Source organism: Eschrichtius robustus, chromosome 2 (assembly GCF_028021215.1).
Source record: "Eschrichtius robustus isolate mEscRob2 chromosome 2, mEscRob2.pri, whole genome shotgun sequence".
Lineage (NCBI taxonomy): Eukaryota > Metazoa > Chordata > Mammalia > Artiodactyla > Eschrichtiidae > Eschrichtius > Eschrichtius robustus.
The window spans coordinates 177,961,024-177,986,082 of NC_090825.1; the positions used below are offsets into that span (position 1 = coordinate 177,961,024).

Genomic DNA, 25,059 nt, shown 5'->3' on the forward strand with positions numbered 1-25,059 from the left:
CAAAGAAAAAACATTGAAAGCAGCAAGGGAAAAGCAACAAACAACATACAAGGGAATGCCCATAAGGTTAACAACTGATTTTTCAGCGGAAACTCTGCAAGCCAGAAGGGAATGGCAGGACATATTTAAAGTGATGAAAGGGAAAAACCTACAACCCAGGTTATTCTACCCAGCAAGGATCTCATTCAGATTCGATGGAGAAATTAAAACCTTTACAGATAAGCAAAAGTTAAGAGAATTCAGCACCACCAAACCAGCTTTACAACAAACGCTAAAAGAACTTCTCTAGGCAGGAAACACAAGAAGAGGAAAAGACGCACAATAACAAACCCAAAACAATTCAGAAAATGGTAATAGAAACATACACATCAATAATTATCTTAGGGCTTCCCTGGTGGCGCAGTGGTTAAGAATCTGCTTGCCAATGGGGTTCGAGCCCTGGTCCGGGAAGATCCCACATGCCGCGGAGCAACTAAGCCCGTGCGCCACGACTACTGAGCCTGCGCTCTAGAAACTGCGAGCCACAACTACTGAGCCCGCGTGTCACAACTACTGAAGCCCACGCACCTACAGCCCGTGCCCCACAAGAGAAGCCACTGCAATGAGAAGCCCGCGCACTGCAACGAAGAGTAGCCTCTGCTCGCCGCAACTAGCGAAAGCCTGCATGCAGCGACAAAGACCCCATGCAGCCAAAAATAAATAAATAATTAATTTAAAAAAAAATTATCTTAAGTGTAAATGGATTAAATGCTCCAACCAAAAGACACAGACTGGCTGAATGGATACAAAAACAAGACCCATATATATGCTGCCTACAAGAGACCCACTTCAGACCTAGGGACGCATACAGACTGAAAGTGAGGGGATGGAAAAAGATATTCCATGAAAACGGAAATCAAAAGAAAGCTGGAGTAGCAATTCTCATATCAGACAAAATACACTTTAAAATAAAGACTATTACAAGAGACAAGGAAGGACACTACATAATGATCAAGGGATTAATCCAAGAAGATACAACAATTGTAAATATTTATGCACCCAACATAGGAGCACCTCAATACATAAGGCAAATGCCAACAGCCATAAAAGGGGAAATCGACAGTAACACAATAATAGTAGGGGATTTTAACACCCCACTTTCACCAATGGACAGATAATCCAAAATGAAAATAAATAAGGAAACACAAGCTTTAGATAACACATTAAACAAGATGGACTTAATTGATATTTATAGGACATTCCATCCAGCAACAACAGAATACACTTTCTTCTCAAGTGCTCATGGAACATTCTCCAGGATAGACCGTATCTTGGGTCACAAATCAAGCCTTGGTAAATTTAAGAAAACTGAAATCGTATCAAGTATCTTTTCCAACCACAACGTTATGAGACTGGACATCAATTACAGGAAAAGAACTGTAAAAAACACAAACACATGGAGGCTAAACAATACACTGCTAAATAAACAAGAGATCACTGAAGAAATCAAAGAGGAAATCAAAAAATACCTCGAAACAAATGACAATGAAAACACGACGATCCAAAACCTATGGGATGCAGCAAAAGCAGTTCTAAGAGGGAAGTTTATAGCAATACAATCCTACCTCAAGAAACAAGAAAAATCTCAAATAAACCTAACCTTACACCTAAAGCAATTAGAGAAAGAGGAACAAAAAAAACCCCAAAGTTAGCAGAAGGAAAGAAGTCATAAAGATCGGATCAGAAATAAATGAAAAAGAAAGGAAGGAAACGATAGCAAAGATCAATAAAACTAAAAGCTGGTTCTTTGAGAAGATAAACAAAATTGATAAACCATTAGCCAGACTCACCAAGAAAAAAAGGGAGAAGACTCAAATCAACAGAATTAGAAATGAAAGAGAAGTAACAACTGACACTGCAGAAACACAAAGGATCACGAGAGATTACTACAAGCAACTATATGCCAATAAAATGGACAACCTGGAAGAAATGGACAAATTCTTAGAAAAGCACAACCTTCCAAGACTGAACCAGGAGGAAACAGAAAATACAAACAGACCAATCACAAGCGCTGAAATTGAAACTGTGATTAAAAATCTTCCAACAAACAAAAGCCCAGGACCAGATGGCTCCACAGGCGAATTCTATCAAACATTTAGAGAAGAGCTAATACCTATTCTTCTCAAACTCTTCCAAAATATAGCAGAGGGAGGAACACTTCGAAACTCATTCTATGAGGCCACAATCACCCTGATACCAAAACCAGACAAAGATGTCACACAAAAAAACTACAGGCCAGTATCTCTGATGAACACAGATGCAAAAATCCTCAACAAAACATGAGCAAACAGAATCCAACAGCACATTAAAAGGATCAGACACCATATGATAATCTCAACAGATGCAGAAAAAGCTTTTGACAAAATTCAACACCCATTTATGATAAAAACTCTCCAGGAAGTAGGCACAGAGGGAAACTACCTCAACATAATAAAGGCCATATATGACAAACCCACAGCCAACATCATTCTCAATGGTGAAAAACTGAAACCATTTCCACTAAGATCAGGAACAAGACAAGGTTGCCCACTCTCACCACTATTATTCAACATAGTTTTGGAAGTTTTAGCCACAGCAGAGAAGAAAAAGAAATAAAAGGAATCCAAATTGGAAAAGAAGAAGTGAAGCTGTCACTGTTTGCAGATGACATGATACTATACATAGAAAATCCTAAAGATGCTACCAGAAAACTACTAGAGCTAATCAATGAACTTGGTAGAGTAGCAGGATACAAAATTAATGCACAGAAATCTCCTGCATTCCTATATACTAATGATGAAAAATCTGAAAGAGAAATTAAGGAAACATTCCCATTTACCACTGCAACAAAAAGAATAAAATACCTAGGAATAAACCTACCTAGGGAGACAAAAGACCTGTATGCAAAAAACTATGAGACACTGATGAAAGAAATTAAAGATGATACAAACAGATGGAGAGATATACCATGTTCTTGGATTGGAAGAATCAACATTGCGAAAATGACTGTACTACCCAAAGCAATCTACAGATTCAGTCCAATCCCTATCAAACTACCAATGGCATTTTTCACAGAACTAGAACACAAAACTGCACAATTTGTATGGAAACACAAAAGACCACAAATAGCCAAAACAATCTTGAAAAATAAAAATGGAGCTGGAGGAATCAGGCTCCCTGACTTCAGACTATACTACAAAGCTACAGTAATCAAGACAGTATGGGAATGGCACAAAAAACAGAAATATAGATCAATGGAACAGGATAGAAAGCCCAGAGATAAACCCACGCACATATGGTCACCTTATCTTTGATAAAGGAGGCAAGAGTATACAATGGAGAAAAGACAGCCTCTTCAATAAGTGGTGCTGGGAAAACTGGACAGCTACATGTAAAAGAATGAAATTAGAACACTTCCTAACACCATACAGAAAAATAAACTCAAAATGGATTAAAGACCTTCATGTAAGGCCAAACACTATAAAACTCTTAGAGGAAAACATAGGCAGAACACTCTATGACATAAATCACAGCAAGATCCTTTTTGACCCACCTCCTAGAAAAATGGAAATAAAAACAAAAATAAACAAATGGGACCTAATGAAAGTTAAAAGCTTTTGCACAGCAAAGGAAACCATAAAAAAGATGAAAAGACAACCCTCAGAATGGGAGAAAATATTTGCAAATGAAGCAACTGACAAAGGATTAACCTCCAAAATATACATGCAGCTCATGCAGCTCAATACCAAAAAAATAAAAACCAATCCAAAAATTGGGCAGAAAACCTAAATAGACATTTCTCCAAAGAAGATATACAGATTGCAAACAAACACATGAAAAGATGCTCAACGTCACTATTCATTAGAGAAATGCAAATCAAAACTACAATGAGGTATCACCTCACACCGGTCAGAACAGCCATCATCAAAAAATCTACAAACAAAAATGCTGGAAAGGGTGTGGAGAAAAGGGAACCCTCTTACACTGTTGGTGGGAATGTAAATTGATACAGCCACTATGGAGAACAGTGTAGAGGTTCCTTAAAAGACTAAAAACAGAACTACCATATGACCCAGCAGTCCCACTACTGGGCATATGCCCTGAGAAAACCATAATTCAAAAAGAGTCATGTACCACAATGTTCACTGCAGCACTATTTACAACAGTGAGGACATGGAAGCAACAAGTGTCCATCAACAGATGAATGGATAAAGAAGGTGTGGCACATATATACAATGGAATATTACTCAGCCATAAAAAGAAATGAAATGGAGTTATTTGTAGTGAGGTGGATGGACCTAGAGTCTGTCATACAGAGTGAAGTAAGTCAGAAAGAGAAAAACAAGTACTGTATGCTAACACATATATTTGGACTCTAAAAATAAAAATGGTTCTCATGAACCTAGGGCCAGGACAGGAATAAAGATGCAGACGTAGAAAATGGACTTGAGGACGTGGGGAGGGGGAAGGGTAAGCTGGGACGAAGTGAGAGAGTGGCATGGACTTATATATACTACCAAATGTAAAATAGCTAGCTAGTGGGAAGCAGCCGCATAGCACAGGGAGATCAGCTCAGTGCTTTGTGACCACCTAGAGGGGTGCGATAGGGAGGGTGGGAGGGAGATGCAAGAGCGAGGGGATATGGGGATATACGTGCACATACAGCTGATTCATTTTGCTGTACAACAGAAACTAACACACCACTGTAAAGCAACTATACTCCAACAAAGATGTTTAAATAAATAAATTAAAAAAATAATGTTTCATATTCCCTTGAGAGTATTTAAATATTTATCTAAAACATAGTTACACACATGAAGTTAAAGTAAGGAACGTGGGAGAGAATGATTAGTCTTTGCAGTCTTATTTACACACAGCATTGCTAACAAAGAACTATTTACTCTCCTTTTCCCAAAAAAAAAAAAAAAATGGCCAAGGTATACAGACATGATCTAGATCCAGGAAATTATACAGGCAGACCTCAGAGATATTGTAGGAAGGGTTCCAGACCACCTCAATACAGCGAATATCACAGTAAAGCAAGTCCCACGTAAAAGTTACGTTCACGCTATTCTGTAGTCTGCCAGGTGTGCAGTAAGCATTATGTCTAAAAAAAACAACATACAAACCTTAATTAAAATTACTTTATTGCTAAAAAATGCTAACCATCATCTGAGCCTTCAGCAAGCCATCATTTTTTTTGGGGGGGGGGGGGGGGCAGGATCTGAGTTCCCCGACCAGGGATTGAACCTGAGCCCTCAGCAGTGAAAGCGCCAAGTCGTCCTAACCACTGGACCGCCAGGGAATTCCTAGCGAGTCATAATCTTTTTGCTGGTGGCGGGTCCTGCCCTGATGCTGTGGACGGGGCGGCCGTGGCCATTTCTTAAAATAAGACAACAATGAAGTCTGCCGAATCGGTGGCCTCTTCCTCTCACGAACAGTTTCTCCGTGGCGTCCGATACTGTTTGATGGCATTTTACCCGAAGGAGAACTTCCTTCACAGTTCGAGTCAATGCTCTCAAACCCTTTATCAACTAAGTTATGTAATATTCTAAACGCTTTGTTGTCGTTTCAACAATCGATTATGTCACGTCTTACGTGGGCGAGGTTCGTGGAGCCCCAAAACAACGGCAAGAGTAACATCAGAGATCACAGACTACAGATCACCATCACGTAATAATGAGATAGTTTGAAAACTTGTGAGAATTACCAAAATGTGACACAGAGACACGAAGTGAGCAAATGCTGTTGGAAAAATGGCGGCGACAGGCGTGCTCCCTGCAGGGTCGCCACAGACCTTCCATTTGTGAAAAACGCAGTATCTGCGAAGCACAACGAAGGGAAGCGCAAAAAAATAAGGCCTGTCTGTATCAAAAACATGAAATAGAAATATTTTAAGATCTAAAGTATAAACAGCTATCACATATCGCTGACACTGTTTTCCAAAAAAGAAGTTGGAGATGCAAGCATGATGAAATTCTCAAACACCTCGGCCTGTTCTGAGCAGGGTCACACTTCACCACAGAGCAAACAGTACTGAAACGGAGGTGTGATCCAGAATTTACCTGAGAACAAAGGATACAAACTTCCCTCATATACGAACCCCGCAGCTATAATAAAACAGCCATTTCAACACTGCCTGCTCAGCAGAGTTCCCTGGGACACTTGAAAATCCTCAGGATCCCCAGGCCCTCCCAGAGGAGTGGAGTCAGACCTCGAGGACCGAGGCCCAGAGAAGCTGCCGTTGACCCTGAGGTGCTGGCAGGCTGCAAAACCACGCAGCTGGACCCTGGACTTTTCTTTTGGACTCTTTTTAAGAGATTTAGGTTCACAGCAAAACTGACTGGGAGGCAGAGGTTTCCCACCCCCCGCCCCACGTGTGCACAGCATCCCCACTAGCAGTATCCCCCACCAGTGCGACGTGTGTTACAACTAACGAATCTACACGGACACTTCGTTATCACCCAGCAGCCACAGCTGACGGAGGTTTGCTGGTTTGTGGGTTTGCACACACGTTCACTGACCCACATCCACTGTTACGGCGTCACACGGCATAGTTTCACTGCCCCTAAAACCCCTCTGGGCCCTGCCCATTCATCTCTCCTCCCCCCAACCCCCACACCATTGATCCTTCCCCCGGCTCCAGAGTCCTGCCAGAATGTCCCAGAGTTGGAATCACAGTGTGTAGCCTTTACAGACTGGCTTCTTCCTCTCGGTCATGTGCATTTAAGGTTCCTGCGTGTCTTCCGTGGCTTGACGGCTTTCTCCTTAGCGCTGAGGGACACTGCATCGTCTGGATGCTCCGTCCACCACCTGGGCGACATCATCTCTGCTGCCTCGTCCCCTGCCGTCTCCCAGAGGTGCTCTCCGGATCGTCCCAACACGCCGGTCCTGCCACCACCCACAGCTGCTCGCGGGCGCCCCGGCTCGGGACCCAGAGCCTCAGCACCCTGCTCTCGTGAGCACCAGCGCCAGCGTGCTCAGACCTTTGGGGGCTTGGACGGGTTGAGACCACCACCGCCGCTGCCAGAGATGGGTGTAACGACAGCAGCATTTCCAGGGCATGCCAGTGTCAGACCAGAAACATTTCAGAAGTCGTTACAATACGCGACCAGGGAGGGCTCTCCCCGTTATTCCATCCACCTTGCCAAGAACAACCCAGCTGCCATCTACGACCATCGCTTCCACAAGAAAATATTAACATTTTAACCCAGAAACGGAGGCGAGTCAGTGTCGAGACGAGAGGACTTCTCCTGACGAGATGCAAGCGGGACCCACAAGGAGGGCGCTGTCCTGTGCTCACCTGGCCAGGGATGGGCGCCGGCGCCTCTGCAGCCGGAAGAGCCAGGCCTCCTGCAGAAGCCCGAGCTGAGGCCCACCCTGGGGTCAGGACCCGTCACCATCCCAGCAACGAACACAGCCAGGGCACGGTGCTGAGCAGTGCAACGGACAGAGGCCAGACAGCCCATCCGGGACCACTGCCACCCCGTCCATCCCACGAGCCCCTCGTCCCCGTGCTCAGCCCCCGGGACCCCACGCAGGCAGGTCAAGCAGCTCCTGACGGCCAATCATGGCCCTTCTCGTCACCCAGTCGCCCTCGGCCCAGACTGGAGCCCCACCTCGGCAGAGACAGAAGCAGATGGGTGGGGGCCGGGGGCTGGGGGAGGGGAAATGGGGACCGTAGAGTGGGGACAGCATCCCTGGTGGGGTGACGGAAATGTAAAGGTAGATCGTGCTGACGGCTGTGCGCTTTTGTAAATACACTAAAACCTTCACTGAATTTCACACTTCAAGCAGGTGGATGCTAAGCTATATAAGCCATACTGTCTCAATAAAGCCACACAGCGAAAAACCACTTCGTTGCCACCAGAATGGAAAGACGTTATTCGACGACATGTGACCCGACGGGCCTGCGCCTCTGGTTCTGCAAATGCTCACAGCACTAGTCTACACCGGAACAGCGACCCTCCTGCCTGCAGGGTGACAGCGGCCCGGAGACCCGGCCGCCCAGCAGTGGCCTCCAGGGCCCGAGTCATTCAAGTGGAGAAGGAGGAGACCCTCAGCGCCGGGGTCCCCCGGCAGTGGACAGTGACGGTGGCACCAGGGCTCACCCTGAGCCTCCGCGCCCAAGTAAGCGCTGGCGCCCGACAAGACCAGGTCGGAGGATTCGTGGCGGCACTCTGGGGAGGCCGAGCCTCGGGAGACGGCGAGGGGGGCGTGCCCGTCCTGCCTGTGCCCACCGCGGACCCGGGCACAGCTGGGGGGCCCGGGACTCGGCCATGGGGCCGCAGTCAAGCCTCAGGCTTCCCGACCTTCGAATCCCACCCCATCCCCCCAGCAGAGCTCCCAGCACAAAGGCTCTCAGCTCTGCGGCCGTGCCCCCAGGGGACGCCAGGCCACACCTGGGACGTCCCTGGTCCTCAGACTGGAGGGTCTGGCAGGCGGTGGGTGGGGCCAGGGAGGCTGCTCCACACCCCAGTGCCCAGGACGGACGCCCCCCCAGGGGATGAGCAGGCCCCAGAGTCCACAGTGCCAAGGGGGCACCCTAGCGTCGAGCCTACCTAGGTCACCATTCCTTCCCTGTTTTTTTGTTTTTTTTTTTAATACTTTTGGCCACACCGCACGGCTTGCGGGATCTTAGTTCCCCGACCAGGGATTGAACCCACGCCCTCAGCAGTGAAACCTAGAGTCCTAACCACTGCACCGCCCCCGCTCCTGCCTTTCAACCTCCTGGAATTGTTATGCAAATGGGCATTCCTAGGAGCTGATGACCCGCACAGACACAGCCCACTACAGACTTGGTCCTCACAACTGCCACCCGCCCGCAGCCCGGCCACCCGCTGCGCCGGGCCACGCCCTGTGAATAACTCCTCCAAGTCAGGGAGAGCTGAGAGCCTTGTGCTGGGAGCTCTGCTCGGGGCACGGGCTGGGGGTCGAAGGTCGGGAAGCTTGAGGCTTGACTGCGGCCCTGCAGCCGATCCGTGGCCGAGTCCCGGGCCCCCCAGGCTGTGCCCTGGTCCGAGGCGGGCACAGGCAGGACGGGCACGCCCCCCTCGCCGTCTCCCGAGGCTCGGCCTCCCCAGAGTGCCGCCACGAATCCTCCGTTCTGGTCTTATCGGGCACCAGCGCCCAGACTCGGGCACGGAGGCTCAGGCAGACAGCGTCTGCGAAGGCTGCAGACAGCACTACGCCGAGGAAAGAGTAAAGGCAGGCGAGGCCGCGGCGGCTGCTGCTGGGAACAGGAGCCACAGGAGCGCTTCTAGTGGTCGTGACACTGCCCTGGAGGCCAAGGCTGCTCCGGCCCACGCTGCGGTGACTGCCCTCCCACGAAGGGCGCTTCATCAAATGCCCCAGGCAGGAAACAACCCAGAGGTCCGGCAACAGTCTGAAGGATAAATCAACCGCAGCAGACCCCTGCTGGCGACCAAAGCGAACAAGCCACCGTGGCCCTTCCCTGCAGCAGCCAGCGACAGAGGTGGCCACTGACACCAGCCTGCAAGCAGAAGTAAGCGAGACGTTCGGGGACATTTACGGGACAAAACTATAAGCAAGGCAAGGAAATTACCCTCGGAGAACTTAGGATAATTATCGTAATACTTCAGCTGTACGAATGTGCATTATATACTTCACAACTAACAAGAGTTCAAAAAAAACACACAAATCTAGGAGACCCACCCTGTGGGCTGTCTAGGAAACCTCCCCGTTTCCCTTCACTCTGACCTCCAGCGCGGGCCTCCCACACAATGACCGACTCCCTGACACCAGCTGGGTGTCCCCAAACTCAGTTCGGATCTGACCCTCTCTGCCCGGTGTCAGCGCAGACCCCACAGGCTGAGTGAGGGCTCAGCCACAGGTCTGTCCCCACCTCACACACCCGCCAGCAGTAAACCAGAGACCCGCGTCTCCGCAGGGAAGCACTTACTCAAGTTTTCCAGTTTATTGCGAGAGGCACAACAACGGATACAGATAAACAGCTGGACGAAGAGGCAGAGGGTGGGGTCCAGCGGGTTGGGAGGCAGAGCTTCTGTTCTCGTGGCACTGGGGGGCACCACCCTCCTGGCACATGGATGCTTTCACCAACCGAGAACCTCCCTGAACCTCATACTTTAGATTTTTATGGAAGCTTCATCACGTAGGCAGGATCCATCATTAACTCCACCTGCAGCCCCTCTCCCCTCTCCGAAGGATTGGCGGGAGAGCGGGTGTGAAGCTTCAAACCACGGCCTGGTCTTTCTTGTGACCAGTCCCACCCAGGAGCATCTCATTAGAACAAAAGACACCCCCATCACCCAGGAAACCCCAAGGGATTCAGCAGGTCAGTGTCAGGAACCAGGGGCAGAGACCGAATATCCCAACGAGGATGCCCCTAGTACCTCTGTTGCTTAGGAAACGACAAAAGTTCCAGGAGCTCTGCGACAGGAGCAGGGACAAAGGCCATCTTATCTCACAATAGCACAGGGTCCAACAACACGATGACAACACAGGGGACAAGGGACACCTGGATGAAGGGCCGGCATTAGGGGATTCTGGGAAATTTTCCTTTATCAGTTTGGGTCAGGGGTTCTCATCTGGGCAATCCCACCCCCCCAGGGGGCACGGCCACGTCTGGGGACGTTGTGGTTGTCGAGACTGGGCATGGCCTGGTATCAGATGGGCGGGGCCAGAGGTGTTGCTCCACACCCCAGAGCGCCCAGGCCGGCCCCCCTCAGAGGATGACCCGGCCCTGATGTGGGCAGTGCCGAGGGGGAGAGACCCTGACTTAGGGTAACAACCTATTTACTAAACGTCCTATCTCCACTCTCCTCAGAAGCTGTGAAAATAAAAGGAATCTTACAGAAACAGTTTGAAAGCACCAAGCGCTTAGCCGTGCCAGACGTGACATGTGCTTCGGTCACCGTCCCCGGAGCGAGGGCCAGCCCCGCACACCTCGGCACCAGGTTAAACCCCAAGAAATTGCCATTTTTGAGGTCAGAAGCACTAGAATATCAGCACTTCACACAGTTCCATCTTAATCCCAGATTATACCCAATTTCAAAATATCTCTCTACAGTCACCCCTTGGTATCTGTGGGGGACTGGTCCCAGGACCTCCGAAGACACCGAAATCCTCAGACGCTCAAGTCCCTTGTATAAAATGGCGCAGACTTGCATACAACGTGCACACAGCCTCCGGTACACTTTACATCATCTCTAGATGACTTACAATACTTGATACAGTGCAACTGCTGTGTAAATGGTTGCCTGCGTTCAGCAAATTCAAGTCTTGCTTTTTGAAACTTTCTGGAAATTTTTTTTAAATGTGTTTAATGTATGTAACAGCACATATATGATATACGCTTTTAAAAAAAATATTTACTTATTTATTTATTTGGCCGTGCCAGGTGTTAGTTGCAACACGCGGGACCTTCGTTGCTTCGTGCGGGATCTTAGTTCCCTGACCAGGGATCGAACCCAGGCCCCCTGCGTTGGGAGCATGGAGTCCTAACCACTGGACCACCAGGGAAGTCCCGAAACTTTCTGGAATTTTTTAAAAAAATACTTTCAATCCACAATTGGCAAATACAGAACCTGCAGACACACACAGCCGACCATACACAGTTAAAACTGAATTTTTTAAAGTTCAGAAACTTTGGGACTTCCCTGGTGGTCCAGTGGTTGAGAATTTGCCTTCCAACGCAGGGGATGCGGGTTCGATCCCTGGTCGGGGAACTAAAATCCCACATGCCACGGGGCAACTAAGCCCATGCGCCGTAACCACTGAGGCGGTGCACCGCGACGAAGACCCGACGCAACCAAAAAAACAAACAAAAATTTAAAATAAATAAATAAAAATAAAGTTCAGGGGACTTCCCTGGTGGTGCGGTGGATAGGACTCTGTGCTCCCAACGCAGGGGGCCTGGGTTCAATCCCTGGTCAGATCCCACATGCATGCTGCAACTAAGAGTTCACATGCCACAACTAAGGAGCCTGTGTGCTGCAACTAAGACCCAGTGCAACCAAATAAATATTTTAAAAGTAAATAAATAAATTAAAAATAAAGTTCAGAAACTTCAGTTAAGTGGTTCGGAAATTTTTAGACCCAGGAGAAAACGCTCAGACACCACCCAAACCCTGGCTGATACTGCTGAGTGTCGCCCGATGGAATAAGCTGTGGCACCAAACAGAAAACATGGAACCCACCTCAATGCCACTGGGGGGCAGGGTACCTAAACTGCAGTGCCCCCACGTGGAACCCCCACTCGTGAGGGCTGAGCCCTCAGGAGCACTCGGCATGCGTGGACAGCACTCAGGAAGGCTAACAGGCAAGAACAGGACAGAATCTTAACAGACAGAACCTCTCTCAATTTCTACGCACAGAAAAAATTCTCAAATTGACTTCTGGGGAGAAGAATGTTACCTTTTGACTTAATAAACGCTAAGCTCATTACAAAAAGTTATGGGTATAATTTAAAAGACGGAAAGAAAAACCTTTCCCCAAAACATGAAAAGTACTCATAAGAATGAAATGTTAAAAAGTCATTTGTTTTTTCCTAGTCATACCCAAGTTTTGGAAGCAAGGACATTCGCAAGTGAATTTCCACCTACCTGCCAACATTACCTGTACTGTATCTTAGGAACTGAGAAGCAAACTCAAGCATCCAAGAAACAGGTGAATTAGCCCACTGTTTCTCAAACTTCTTTGACTCATTGGAAAACATACATTTTCCATGGTAACCCAACTCACAGGCATGCATACACTTAGTATCATAAGCTGAAACAAAAGTTTCAAAAAACAAGTTACTCCACCAGTGGTCCAGATTTTCCAGTTTCTTCTTTTGGGGGCTCACAGAAGCCTGCATTCCATCACTTGCTGCACCCTCACAGGCACTCAGCAAGGTGGAGAGGTGGCTGTCACCCCCACTTCAAAACATCAGGGGGCTCTCCCCAGGTCACCCAAAGAGACCCAAGAACCAGGATGCGGGTCTCCCAAACGTCACACACTAAACCACGCTGCCTTTCCACATGGCTTTTAAAGTCACCGCTAAGCCTCACTTCTGTGGTGCCGCACAGAAGTTTTAGGCTAAAATCTATTACTTTGGGGACTTCCCTGGTGGTCCAGTGGTAAAGAATCTGCCTTACAATGCAGGGAACGTGGGTTCGATCCCTGGCCGGGGAACTAAGATCTCACATGCCGCAGGGCAACTAAGCCCACGCGCCTCAACTAGAGCCCGCGTGCCACGAACTACAGAGCCCACGTGCTCTGGAACCCGCGCGCCACAACTACAGAGCGCACGCACCACAGCTAGAGAGAAGTCCACGCACAACGAAGACCCCGCGCGCCGCAACTAAGACCCGACGCAGCCAAAAATAAATTAAGTAGATTAAAAAATAAGTAAATCCTTAAAAAAAAAAATCTGTTACTTTGAGGGTAAACTATACTGCTGCCAGAAGTCTTCCCTGGAATGCGCGGGGCGGGGCGGGGTAGAAGGGAAGAACTCATCTTGGAGCTAGAAGAGTCACCCCACAACCACCTGCTGTGCTCCAGAACATCTGGAACCAGTAATGACCCTCCAGATCACGACTCGTCTGATGAGGAAACCTCCACATCCCGATGCCACGTCTGTGGGAATCGCCAACAGGCTAAGGGCAGTATTCGCATGGAACCTGGCCTTGAGGACTCCCAGCACCAGCGCCTCCACCACCAAAACTCCATTTAGTGGGCTCCGAGCCTGTGGGGACAGCGCCATCAATCCCCACCAATTCCAAATGAATAGAGCACGGCCCAGGGTACTACCAGTGATGACCGGCACACGCCGTAAAAAGCAGACCCCCTTAACTGCATTGTGCGTCTCTCTACTGGAAAGACCCCTCGGCACCTCCTCAGAATCCCGGAACAGACTGCTCAGTAACATCCAGTAACCAAGGCGGGAAAATCAGGAGACCAACCGGCACAGAAAAAGAAATCTAAGGGTGCAGACACCTTCCAAATTCACTTAGCCATGCTTAGTATCTAAAATGCAGGCCAGGGCTTCCCTGGTGGCTCAGTGGTGAAGAATCCGCCTGCCAATGCAGGGGACACGGGTTCCATCCTTGGTCCGGGAAGATCTCACATGCCGCGGAGCAACTAAGCCCACGAGCCAAAACTACTGAGCCCGCATGCCACAACTACTGAAGCCCACACGCCTAGAGCCCATGCTCCGCAACAAGAGAAGCCACCGCAATGAGAAGCCCGCTCGCCGCAACTAAAGCCCGCACAGCAACGAAGACCCAACGCAGCCAAAAATAAATTAAATAAATAAATAAATATTAAAAAAATTAAAATAAAATAAAATGCAGACCAACCAGCTACTCTTTTCAACTCAAAGAGAAACTGAAAATCAGACCAAGAGTTCCCTACACTTGTAACCAACGCAGCTGGCCAGAGCTTCCAACCTGATGCAAAACCCAAGCGTAGCCAGAGAAGAGAAGGGGTGACAGAAATGAACCAAAACAACCTAATTACATTTCAGCGAGGTCACACCCATTCTGAGAAAGTGCGACAAAGAGGCAAGGAACTCAGGCCCTCAGCTGAAGGACAGAGCCCAGGGCCCTTGGTGCCTCCCAGCAAATTCCTTAACTTCTCTGCACCTTCCTCCGGGTACTGCTGGGCTTCCCGAGCGCCACTGTGAGGGCCGGCGGGGTGGAATCTGGTAGTGGGACCTGCACGATGTCCAACAGCTGCTCTCCATCGGGCAGTCTCACTCTCCAGCCGGGAAAAGGGGACCTTCTCCAACACCCCACTGTGTAAGTGCAGGCTTGGACCTCCATCCATGGAAGTCAGCGGCCTGGTGGTCACTAACTGTCCCCGATCCTCCTAAATCTAGGTCACAGGTTGGGGCGTGGCGGGAGGGAAGAAAATGGTGCCCACGATTACAACATTACTTATGGAAAACCTTTTCCCACCGACTTTCGGGTGTCTAGTTTTAAGTCTGCTTCCCTATTGCAGGACCCCTGAGCGGCTTCCTCATTTCGGCCTAGGACGTCCGCTGCCCCACCCCCTCACCCCGTAAAAGGCGCGGCCCCACCTTCCCGGGGACACGGGCCCACGAGGCAAGGCCCAGTTCCGGGCCAGGCACCAAGGAGTGACCTGGACGTGCGTTTAGCCCACCAGGGGTTCCCTCCGGGGGCGACCCGCGGAGAGGAGAGTCCCCCAGCCAGGAGTCCAAGGCCTGGGGCGGGGCCGGGGGCCCTCCCTTTTGAACGGGAGACCCAGAAACACATTCAAGATTGGAGATCCACCTCTGGGGGGGGGCGGGGGGGGGCTGTGAAGTCTCTTCCGGGCCACCCTCGGGGAGGAGGAGGCGGGCCCCCAACGCCGGGCAGTAAACTGAGGCTCGGAGACGGAGCGGGCGTGCGGAGGCCTAGGCCGCGGACAGCTGGGGCTCGAGCCGGGAGCGGGGCCTCGGGGGCGGGCTGGGGGCCGGAATCAGGGGCAGAGCCGGGGTCGGGATCGGGGCCGGGGTCGGACTGGGTCGGCGCGAGGGTCCGGGTCCGGATCCGGGCCCGGGCCGGCGCGCCGGGCTTACCTCGTCCTCCTTGTGGTTGCGGATGCCGCGCACCAGGTCCTGCAGATTCTTGTCGAACATGCGGTCGATGCTGCCCTTGACCATCTTGAGGGCCATCGCGGCGGCTGCCGCCGGGCCCGAACCCCGGGAGGCCCGCGGCCAGGCGCCCTGAGGGGGCCTGGGGGCCGCGTCTGCCGCCCGCGGAGCGCTGCGCTGCCAGTCGCCGCGGCGGGGCGGTCTCCCAGGCCAGGTCGGCGGCGGTTGGCGGGGCGGCGGCTGCAGCGGACCCGCTCAGCAGGCCGCGCTCCCCTCCCCTCCGGCTCCGCGCCGCTTGCAAATGGCGGACAAAATGGCGGCCGGTCAGCTGACGGCGGTAACCCGGACCGGGCGGCCCGCCCCCAGAGGCCCCGCCTCCCTATAAACCCCGCCCCTTCACCCCGAGACGCCGCGTTTCCCTGACGACGCCAGACAGCCCAATGGAAACGCAGACAACGGCCTCCGGGCTGCTCGGCCACGCCCCCTCCAGCTCAGGGCTCTTCCCTCTCATAGGTCAGTGACCTCCGGAACTCCACCTACTTCCTCGTTCCGGTTGTAACCACGCCCCCTAGGCTCTCCCTCCCTGGCCCGCCCCTCAGCTAAGTGACAGGTGTGGGCGGGCCCATCTGTGGGCGGGGCCTGCTATGGGCGGGCACGCTCACGTGGAGCTTCCCAGGGTGGTTCCTGGAGAAGAACCCAGCTCCGCCCTTTCTGATTCTGAAAGCTGACGGTGTCAGAGAACCTTCAAAACCGAGTCTGCGGCGAACCGATCCTGAGTCTCCTGCACGTCTCACAAAATCCTGTGATATGGCCAGGACAGGGATTAACATGGCCAGTGGAAAAACTGAGGCCCAGAACTAGGACTTCAACACAGTCTTTCATTCAGCGAACTACTTTATTGACAGCCTACTGTGTGCCAGGCCTGACCAGTGAATGAGAGACACTTGGTTCCTGCCCACCGGGATCCACCATAAAGAGAGTAAAAAAGCAAGCCACAAACTGGGGTAAGATATTAGCAATACATATATCTGACGAAGGACTTATATCCACAATACGGTTAAACAGAAAATAAAGCAGAACCAAACAAAAATTCCTACAAATCGCAAAGAAAAAGACAAACCAGTTAAAACATGGCAAAAGATTGTGAATATGCGTTTCACAAAAGAAGACATCCAAATGGCCAATAGGCTGCTGTATCTCAGTTATGAGGGAAAAGTAAATTTAAACCACACTGAGATATTTCTGTACCCCCATAAAAATGGCTAAAATTAGAAAGATTGCCAATTTCAAGTGTTGCAAGGATGTGGAGCAACTGCAACTCCCTTGTCTTACATTTCAGGTAGGAACGTAAAACTACACAGCTACACTGGAAGCCTTTGCAGTGGAAGCACAGAGTCTTAACCACTAGACTGCCAGGGAAGTCCCCTGGCTGTATCTTTTAAAGCTAATGTATGTATGCCCTTTGACCCAGCAACTCTACTACTGTACCCAACAAGAACGCATAATTACATCCACCAAAGACTTGGACAAGAATGCTCACAGCAGCCATATTTATATTAGCCCAAAACTCAAAACGATCCAAATGTCCATTGACATAAAATGGATATATAACTCCTGTGGTATATCCAACAACGGAATAATGCAGCAACAAAAAAGAACAAATCACTGGGACTTCCCTGGTGGCACAGTGGTTAAGAATCTGCCTGCCAATGCAGGGGACATGGGTTTGAGCCCTGGTCCGGGAAAATCCCACATGCCACGGAGCAACTAAGCCTGTGCGTCACAACTACTGAGCCTGCGCTCTAGAGCCCGTGAGCCACAACTACTGAGCCCACGTGCCACAACTACTGAAGCCCATGCGCCTAGAGCCTGTGCTCCACAGCAAGAGAAGCCACCGCCATGAGAAGCCCACGCACCGCAACAAAGAGTAGCCCCCAATCACCGCAACTAGAGAAAGCCCACGCGCAGCAACGAAGACCCAACACAGCCAAAAATAAATAAATAAATAAATTTATTTTTTTTAAAATCAAAGAATGAATGGCCACAAAGTTTCCAAATACAGTAACTATAAAACCACAATCTAAGAAGCTCAATGAACTCCAGGAGAGATAAACACAGAGAAAAGCACAACCAAGCACATTATAAATTAAAGTGTTAGAAATCAGAGATAAAGTGGGACTTCCCTGGTGGTCCGGTGGTTAGGACTCTGAGCTTCCACTGCAGGGGGACTGGGTTCAATCCCTGGTCGGGGAACTAAGACCCCACAAGCCGCGCGCAGCATGCAGTATCTTAGTTCCCCGACCAGGGATTGAACCCAGGCTCCGTTCAGTGGAAGCACCGAGTCTTAACCATTGGACCACCAGGGAAGTCCCAGGAAATACCTATTTTCAGATAAATAAAAGCTGAGTGAATGTGTGGCCAGCAGACATACAATAAAAGAAATGTTTTCATTCCTAGGTTTTGGCACCAAAAAAAAAAAAGATAGAAAGAAAAAGAAAATAAAAAAGAAAGGAATGTTAAAGGAAGTTCTTTGGACAGAAGGAAATGTTACCAGAGATTTGGATCTATGCAATGGAATGAAGAACACAAGAAATTCTAAAAATGTGGTTAATGCAATTCTTTTGTTTTTTAATTTGGCTATGCCAGGTCTTAGTTGCGGCATGCAGGCTCTTTGCTGCAGCATGCGGGATCTATTTCCCTGACCAGGGATCGAAACCAGGCCCCCTGCATTGGGAGTGCAGCGCCTTATCCACTGGACCATCAGGGAAGTCCCAGTATAATTATTTCTTTTTCTTTTCTTTTTTAAATAGTCTCTTCCTTACTGCATTCAGGGTTTTTTAAAAATTAATTTATTTTTTATTTATTTATTTTTGGCCGTGTTGGGTCTTCATTGCTTCGTGCGGGCTTTCTTTAGTTGCAGTGAGTGGGGGCTACTCTTTGTTACCGTGCACGGGCTTCTCATTGCAGTGGCTTCTCATTTTGGAACATGGGCTCTAGGTGCTCGGGCTTCAGTAGTTGTGGCTCGTGGGCTCTAGAGCTCAGGCTCAGTATTTGTGGCATGCGGGCTCAGTAGTTGTGGCGCACGGGCTCAGTAGTTGTGGCTCGTGGGCTCTAGAGCTCAGGCTCAGTAGCTGTGGCACGCAGGCTCAGTGGTTGTGGCTCGTGGGCTCTAGAGTGCAGGCTCAGCAGTTGTGGTGCATGGGCTTAGTTGCCCTGCGGCATGTGGGATCTTCCCGGACCAGGGATCGAACCCGGGTCCCCTATATTGGCAGGCGGATTCTTAACCACTGTGCCACCAGAGAAGCCCTATAATTATTTCTTAATGTCTTCAGATGATAATTCCCTTTTAAAGAAAAACTAACAGCAATGTACTATGAGATTTATTTTACATCATATTTGAAGTAAAACAATAGTATATACAGAATGGGAGGTGGAAATGGAAATGTAAGCTTGTAAGGGTCTTACATGATGTGTGAAGCAGTATGTTTTAACCCTAGTCATATTCAGAGACAGAAAGTAGAATGGTGGGGGCCAGGGGCTGGGGGAGGTGATGGAGAGTCAGTGTTTCATGGGGACAGAGCTTCAGTTTGGGAAGATGAGAAAGTTCTGGAGATGGATGGTGGGGATGGTTGCCCAGAAATGTGAAGGTGCTTAGTGCCACTGAGCTGTGCGCTTAAAAATGGTTAAGATGGTGAATTTTATGTTTATGTGTATTTTACCACAATTAAAAATTAATGCATAAAAATCCACTATGAACAGTATATCAACATTTTACAGGAAGACAGGATCTGAACCTGCACTTGACCAAATCTCCTCCTCTCCTCCTCCTAATCCCAGCCCTGTCAGATGCAAGTGAAGGGATACACACAATGTGGTCCCTCCACACACGGGAGCATCACTCAGCCACGAAAAGGGGTGAAGCCCGGACACTCGCTGCAACGTGCATGGACCCTGAGAACATGATGCTCAGTGAGAGAAGCCAGACGCAGAAGGACACACAGTGTGTGATTCCACTGATGGGAAACGTCCAGAACAGGCAGATTCACAGACACAGAGAGTGGATACCTGGTTGCCAGGGGCTGGGGATGGGGGGTGACTCTGATGGGGACAGGCTTCTTTTGGGGTGATGGAATGTTCTGGAACTGGATAGAGATGATTGTGGCACAACTGTGGGAATGTACTAAATACCACTGGATTGTGCACTTTACAGAGTGAATTGCACATGAACTGTATCTCAATAAGGCTGTTATTTAAGAAAATGACAAAGTAATTTCCAGTACAGCTGGGCTGGGCTGAGTGGTGTGTGTTTGATGATCGACTAAACAAAGGTGTGGATGGGTGACTAGGTGGGATGATACAAAAGCAGCCCACAATTGAACGTAAATTGGTGCAGACACTATGGAAAACGGTATGGAGGTTCCTCAAAAAACTAAAAATAGAGTTACCGTATGTTCCAGCAATCCTGCTCCTGGGCATATATCCAGACAAAACTCTAATCCAAAGAGATACGTGAACCCCTATATTCCTAGCATCACTATTCACAATAGCCAAGACATGGAAACAACCTAAATATCCATCGACAGAGGAATGGATAAAGAACATGTGGTACATATATACAATAGAATACTACTCAGCCATAAAAAAGAATGAAATAATGCCATTTGCAGCAACATAGATACAACTAGAGATTATCATACTAAGTGAAGTAAGTCAGAGAAAGACAAATATATGATATCACTTATACACGGAATCTAAAATATGACACAAATGAACTTATCTACGAAACAAAAACAGATTCACAGACATAGAGAACAGACTTGTGGTTGCCAAAGGGAAAAGGGGGGTGGGAGAGGGATGGATTGGGAGTTTGGGATTCGCAGATGCAAAATAGTATATATAGGATGGATAAACAACAAGGTCCTACTATAAAGCACAGGGAACTATATTCAATATGCTGTGATAAACCACAATGGAAAAGAACATGAAAAAAGAATATATATACATATAACTGAGACACTTTGCTGTACTGCAGAAACTAACACAACATTGTAAATCAACTATACTTCAATTAAAATAAAAAAAAAAAAACAGCCCACAGTTGAGCCTCACTGCCCCCCTGGGAGGAAATGACCCCACTTTCCAGATGAGGAAACCAAGGCCTCTGAGCTGTGCCTGACCCGGGTCAGCCAGCAGAGCCTGGGTTCTTTTCGATGGTGTCATCCTCCTCCCTGAAGCCCTCCCTGATGGACCCCGGCTCCACAGGGATGTGGTTGTTTAGCTGCTCCTGAGTCCGGCACACAACAGGTGCTCGTAAAGGCGAGGTAACCACGCTTTGTGGGTGCTCCCGCCCCCCGGGACCCTCTTTTCTGAGGCTGAAAGAGGAAGCAATACTCCCAGAGTCACCGCGGCCAGCCTGGCGGTGGCTTTGTGCTCATGGGGGTGGGGCCAGCGCCTGGCCCTGCTCCGAGGTGGGGATGTGCCCCAGCAGGGACCTCAGGCTGGCCCTCCTTCCACCCCCGCGGCGGCTGAGGAGCTGATTGGCCCACCTCGCGGCCTCCAGCCACCTGCTGCTGTCTGTCTTGGGGCCACAAGCCCCGTGCTCCATCCTGCCCACCAGGCCCAGCGTGGCAACAGCGGGGTAAGAGGGGCAGAGGGAGGCCTGGGCAGAAGTGGGGGTCCCTGGGATCTGGGAGGGCGTCCCTGAGGTCCACGGGGGTCCCCGACTCCTGTGGCTGCCACACACACCCTTAGGGGCACCCCCTGGCCCACTGGGCCCCTTCCCCACGGCCTGCTCTGGCCCCAGGGATGGGTCACACTAACGCTGGCGCCGGAGACCCTGGGGACCCCAAAGAGCAGGGCTGTGGAAGCCAACAGACGGGTTTGGCTTCAGCTCTGCACAACCTCTGGCCCACGGCTCCACCTCCAGCCTCAGTTTCTTCATCTGCCCTATGGGAGCAGAGACGGCCAGAGGAGGCGGCGACCCCAGCGTTGGGGTCTGCAGGCCCGGGACCCCTGCCCCTGCCTGCCATGGCCAGAACCAGGCTGGTCCCGACTGCTGGGGCTTGAGCTCCTACACCCAGGGTGTCTGGGGGGAGGCTGGGTGCCAGGAATAGGGGGTGAGGATGGTCCAAAGGGAGACCCCAGGGGGGCAAGGGCCTAGGAGGGGCTGGGCCCCACGTTGGCCTGTCCTGCTGGCCTCGGGCACTGGATAAAAATAGTCGCTGGTCTCTGAGAACATGAGCCGACCCTGGGGCCAAGGGTTCCGGTTTGGGCTCTTTGCTCACCTCTGTGTGACCATGGCCAGAACCCAGCCCACTCTGGGCCCCAGCAGCCCAGCAGCCTGTCAGGAGGGGTCCTGAGGCAGGCCTGAGGGGGTCAGGGAGAGTGCCTGGCGGAGGGCTGTGGCCGTGCCCTGCGTGTGAAGCTACCAAGGAAAGGTGGCTCCAGGCAGAGGGACAAGCAAGGCGGTGTGGGGAGGTAGGGAGCCCCCTTCTCCCCAGGTCAGGCCCAGGCCCAGGCTCATACCAGGGGCTCAGCAGATGCAGGCTGCCTCTTCCCCCTACCCCCCAAGCCGGACTCTGGACCTGCTGCTTCTCAGACGTCTCCATGACAACCAGGGCCTTGGAGGAGTTGGATGGAGGCCTGGGCAGCTGCCAAGTGGAGGAGGACCGCTCTGCACTGCCTGACCCCTGCTCAGGCCGGCCCCGGGAGGACAGGGCTCAAGGTAGCCAAGAGGGTACCACAGGATGAAGCCCACGCCCCCATCCTCCTGTTGAGCCAGGTGGCTCACCGTCAGGGACCAGGACTTAGCCTCCCACACTGGACTGACTTAAACCATGCCCCCCATTTCCAACCTGTGTCCATTAGTGTGTCGGGGGTTTGTAAAGAGCCCAGAGAACACAGGTGCTGGGCCACACAGGTCAGGGTTTGAATCCCAGCCTGGCAGTGACGTGCTGTGTGCCTTTGTGCAAGGCTGCCTCTGAGTCTGTCTGCTTTCTAATCTGCAAAATGGGAGCAGTCACCTGCCCCTCACCCAGCAGAACTGAGCGGAGGGTGGGATCAGCCTGGGGGTTTCCACGACCGTGACTGTCCCTCTTTTCCCGCCAACAGTGACATCCAGGCTGGCCGACTCCAGCAGCTGGCCCCGTGTGAGTAGCCGGGGCCCTGGGGTTTCAGCCCAGGGTGCCCCTAGAGTAGGGGACATGTTGGCCAAGAGGGTGCGTTTCTGCAGCCCATGGGAAGGGTTTGGTCTCCCTTAGGGAAACACCCAGGATGACATGTTACTCCCCACAGGACTCTCAGGAGCCGGCAGCTGAGGGCAGCCCCGCAGGCGGTGTGGATGCTTGGCCCAAGAAAACAGAAAAGGAGCCTGTGGCCAAAGTGGCCTCCGGACCTGGTAAGGAGAGGCTGAAAGCAGGAGCAAGTGGGTTTCCGGGAGGCAGGGGTGAGGTGGGGGGTGGGTGTGGACCAGCATGGGGGTCGCGGATCGGTCCTGGGCTGGGTCCTTGGATCTGGGGGGCAGGGCGATAGCGTGCATGGGGCTCCTGACTGGGGGGTGTCTGGGTGTCACAGGCCGTAACTCAGTGGGCTGTGGGAGCCTCTGCTAATTCATGATAACACCAGCTTAGGTGCCACTAAGCTTCAGCTAATTATCTTCTAGAATATTCTCGGCATCCCAGTGAAGCGGCCAATCCCGCAGGGCTTAGTTCCTCGGCCCAGGGCCGCACAGCCCGGCAGGGCAGAACTGAGTTTAGCCGCGGGTCGGCCCCACGCGGCCTGCGCCCAGCCCGCACTTGCTCCCGCAGGCCCCCGGAGCCCCGCGCGGAAGAAGGCGCAGGCCGCGTCGCCCTCGCAGCCGCCGCCCCCGCCCCCGCCCCCGGTCCTGAGTGAGGAGCTGCTCTGGGGACACCTGACGCTCAACAAGTGCCTGGTGCTCGCCTCGCTCGTGGCGCTGCTGGGCTCCGCCTTCCAGCTGTGCCGCGGTGAGCCTGCGCCTCCGCACGTGGTTACTCCCTCCCAGAAGCGCGGACAGCCCAGGGGGCGGGTCTGTGCGAATCCACTCTAGGCCGTGCGCGCCCCCTTCCCCCCAGTATGGACCTTGTGAGTGAGGGGGGGTTCCCCCGCCCCGTGCACTTCCTGCTCAGGGACAGACTGACCTTGTGCACCCCGACGGTCGCGCCCGAGTCCCTCTATCCAGGACCAGATTTGACTCCCGCCTCCCATAGACCTTAAGAGGAGCCCTGCCCCCCCACCCCCCAGCAAGGACCTCGGTGCACCTCCCTTCCCCGGTGACCGACCCTCACCGCCCCCGACTCCCACCCCGGGCCTTGCAGGCCCAGGATGGGCGTGTGCGCCCCCGTTCGGTAGCGTGCCGCTTTCTCTGTGCGCCAGGGCGGGCGCTCCTGCGGCCCTCAGAGAAACGGGAGCATCCTTTTGCAGCCTGAATGAGGGAGGTTTGAAGGGAAGGTCATCGCAGCAGCGGAGACTCCGAACCCCTTCCCAGGGCTCGGAGGGACCCAGCCCAGCCTCAGCGTACCCGGTGGGGTCCGGCTGGGCCCCCTTGCATGTCCCCGAGGAGAGGGGGCTCTGGGGGCAAGGGTGGGGATGGACGGTGTGCAGTGGTCGGTCCCCTGGGCCAGGCTGTTTTGCATCCCCTCCCGTCCCCTCCCAGAGGCCGTGGCGGGGGAGGCGGAAGCCCCTGCGCCTGTCCCTGAGCCGTGGGTCCCGCCAAGCTCGGCTCTGAAGGAGCCAGCGTCACCCCTGGTAAGCACTTCCTCAAGCGACCTGTCAGTGGGGCCTTCACTGGGGGAAGGGGCCTGGGCCGTGGAACCCTGCGCCGACCCCACTACCCCACACTGTCCGCGTTGCAGCCAAAGTCCGTGGCCTGGGCCCCCCCACTGGGACCGCCGGAGCCCCCGGCGAAGGTAGAGGAAAGGGCCGCGGTTCCCAGGAGCAGCGGGGCTGCAGGGAAGGACAAAGGGGAGTCTGAGGAGGCCGCTGAGGAGGAGCGCGTGCCGCTTGCCAACCGAGGGCCCAAGGAGAGGCGGAAGAAGGAGGAGAAGCCAAGAAAGGAGAGGCCCCGGAAGGAGAGGCCACAGAAGGAGGAGAGGCCGAGGAGGGAGAGACCCCGGAAAAAGGAGAGGCCGCGGGCTGCCGGGGAGGCCCTACCCCGACGCTGGGAGGCACGCGAAGGGGGCCATAGGGCATGGGCGGGAGAGTCCAGAGACCCCGAGCATAGGAAGAGGCAGGCCTGGGCCTCCCCGCGGCGCCCCGACGAGGAGGACCGGCCTCCCGGCCGCCAGAAGCATCACGCGGGCAAGGGGCGGGACTGAGCCAGACCTGGGTCCTGCACGGGGGTCCCTGAACCTCTGCTCGACTGCCCGCGGTTCCAGCAAATAAAGCGAGTGCTGTGGTCCCCCTCATCGCCTGCTCCTTTGTGCCTGGACCCCAGAACCTGCCCGGGGCCTGAGTGACAGGGATGG

General features: G+C 52.0%; 3 protein-coding genes across 4 annotated transcripts in view; 2 read left to right on the forward strand and 1 right to left on the reverse strand.

The window, feature by feature from the left end:
- AP3D1 (adaptor related protein complex 3 subunit delta 1) overlaps window positions 1–15,752 on the reverse strand; it is a 45,814-nt gene extending 30,062 nt beyond the window's left edge. For both annotated transcript variants that reach the window (XM_068537359.1, XM_068537357.1), the window contains exon 1: window positions 15,563–15,752. In XM_068537359.1, coding sequence (XP_068393460.1) covers window positions 15,563–15,658 — 96 coding nt within the window. In that variant the 5' untranslated portion in view covers window positions 15,659–15,752. The remainder of the gene's footprint in view (window positions 1–15,562) is intronic.
- The window catches only part of SPPL2B (signal peptide peptidase like 2B), a 231,734-nt gene that overhangs the window by 34,396 nt on the left and 172,279 nt on the right, over window positions 1–25,059 (forward strand). The window lies entirely within an intron of this gene.
- Window positions 22,184–24,909, forward strand: JSRP1 (junctional sarcoplasmic reticulum protein 1). The gene is made up of 6 exons (XM_068535054.1): window positions 22,184–22,301; window positions 22,688–22,725; window positions 22,871–23,000; window positions 23,383–23,559; window positions 24,249–24,340; window positions 24,448–24,909. Exons 1-6 carry the CDS (start codon window positions 22,184–22,186, stop codon window positions 24,907–24,909), a joined length of 1,017 nt encoding a protein of 338 aa, XP_068391155.1.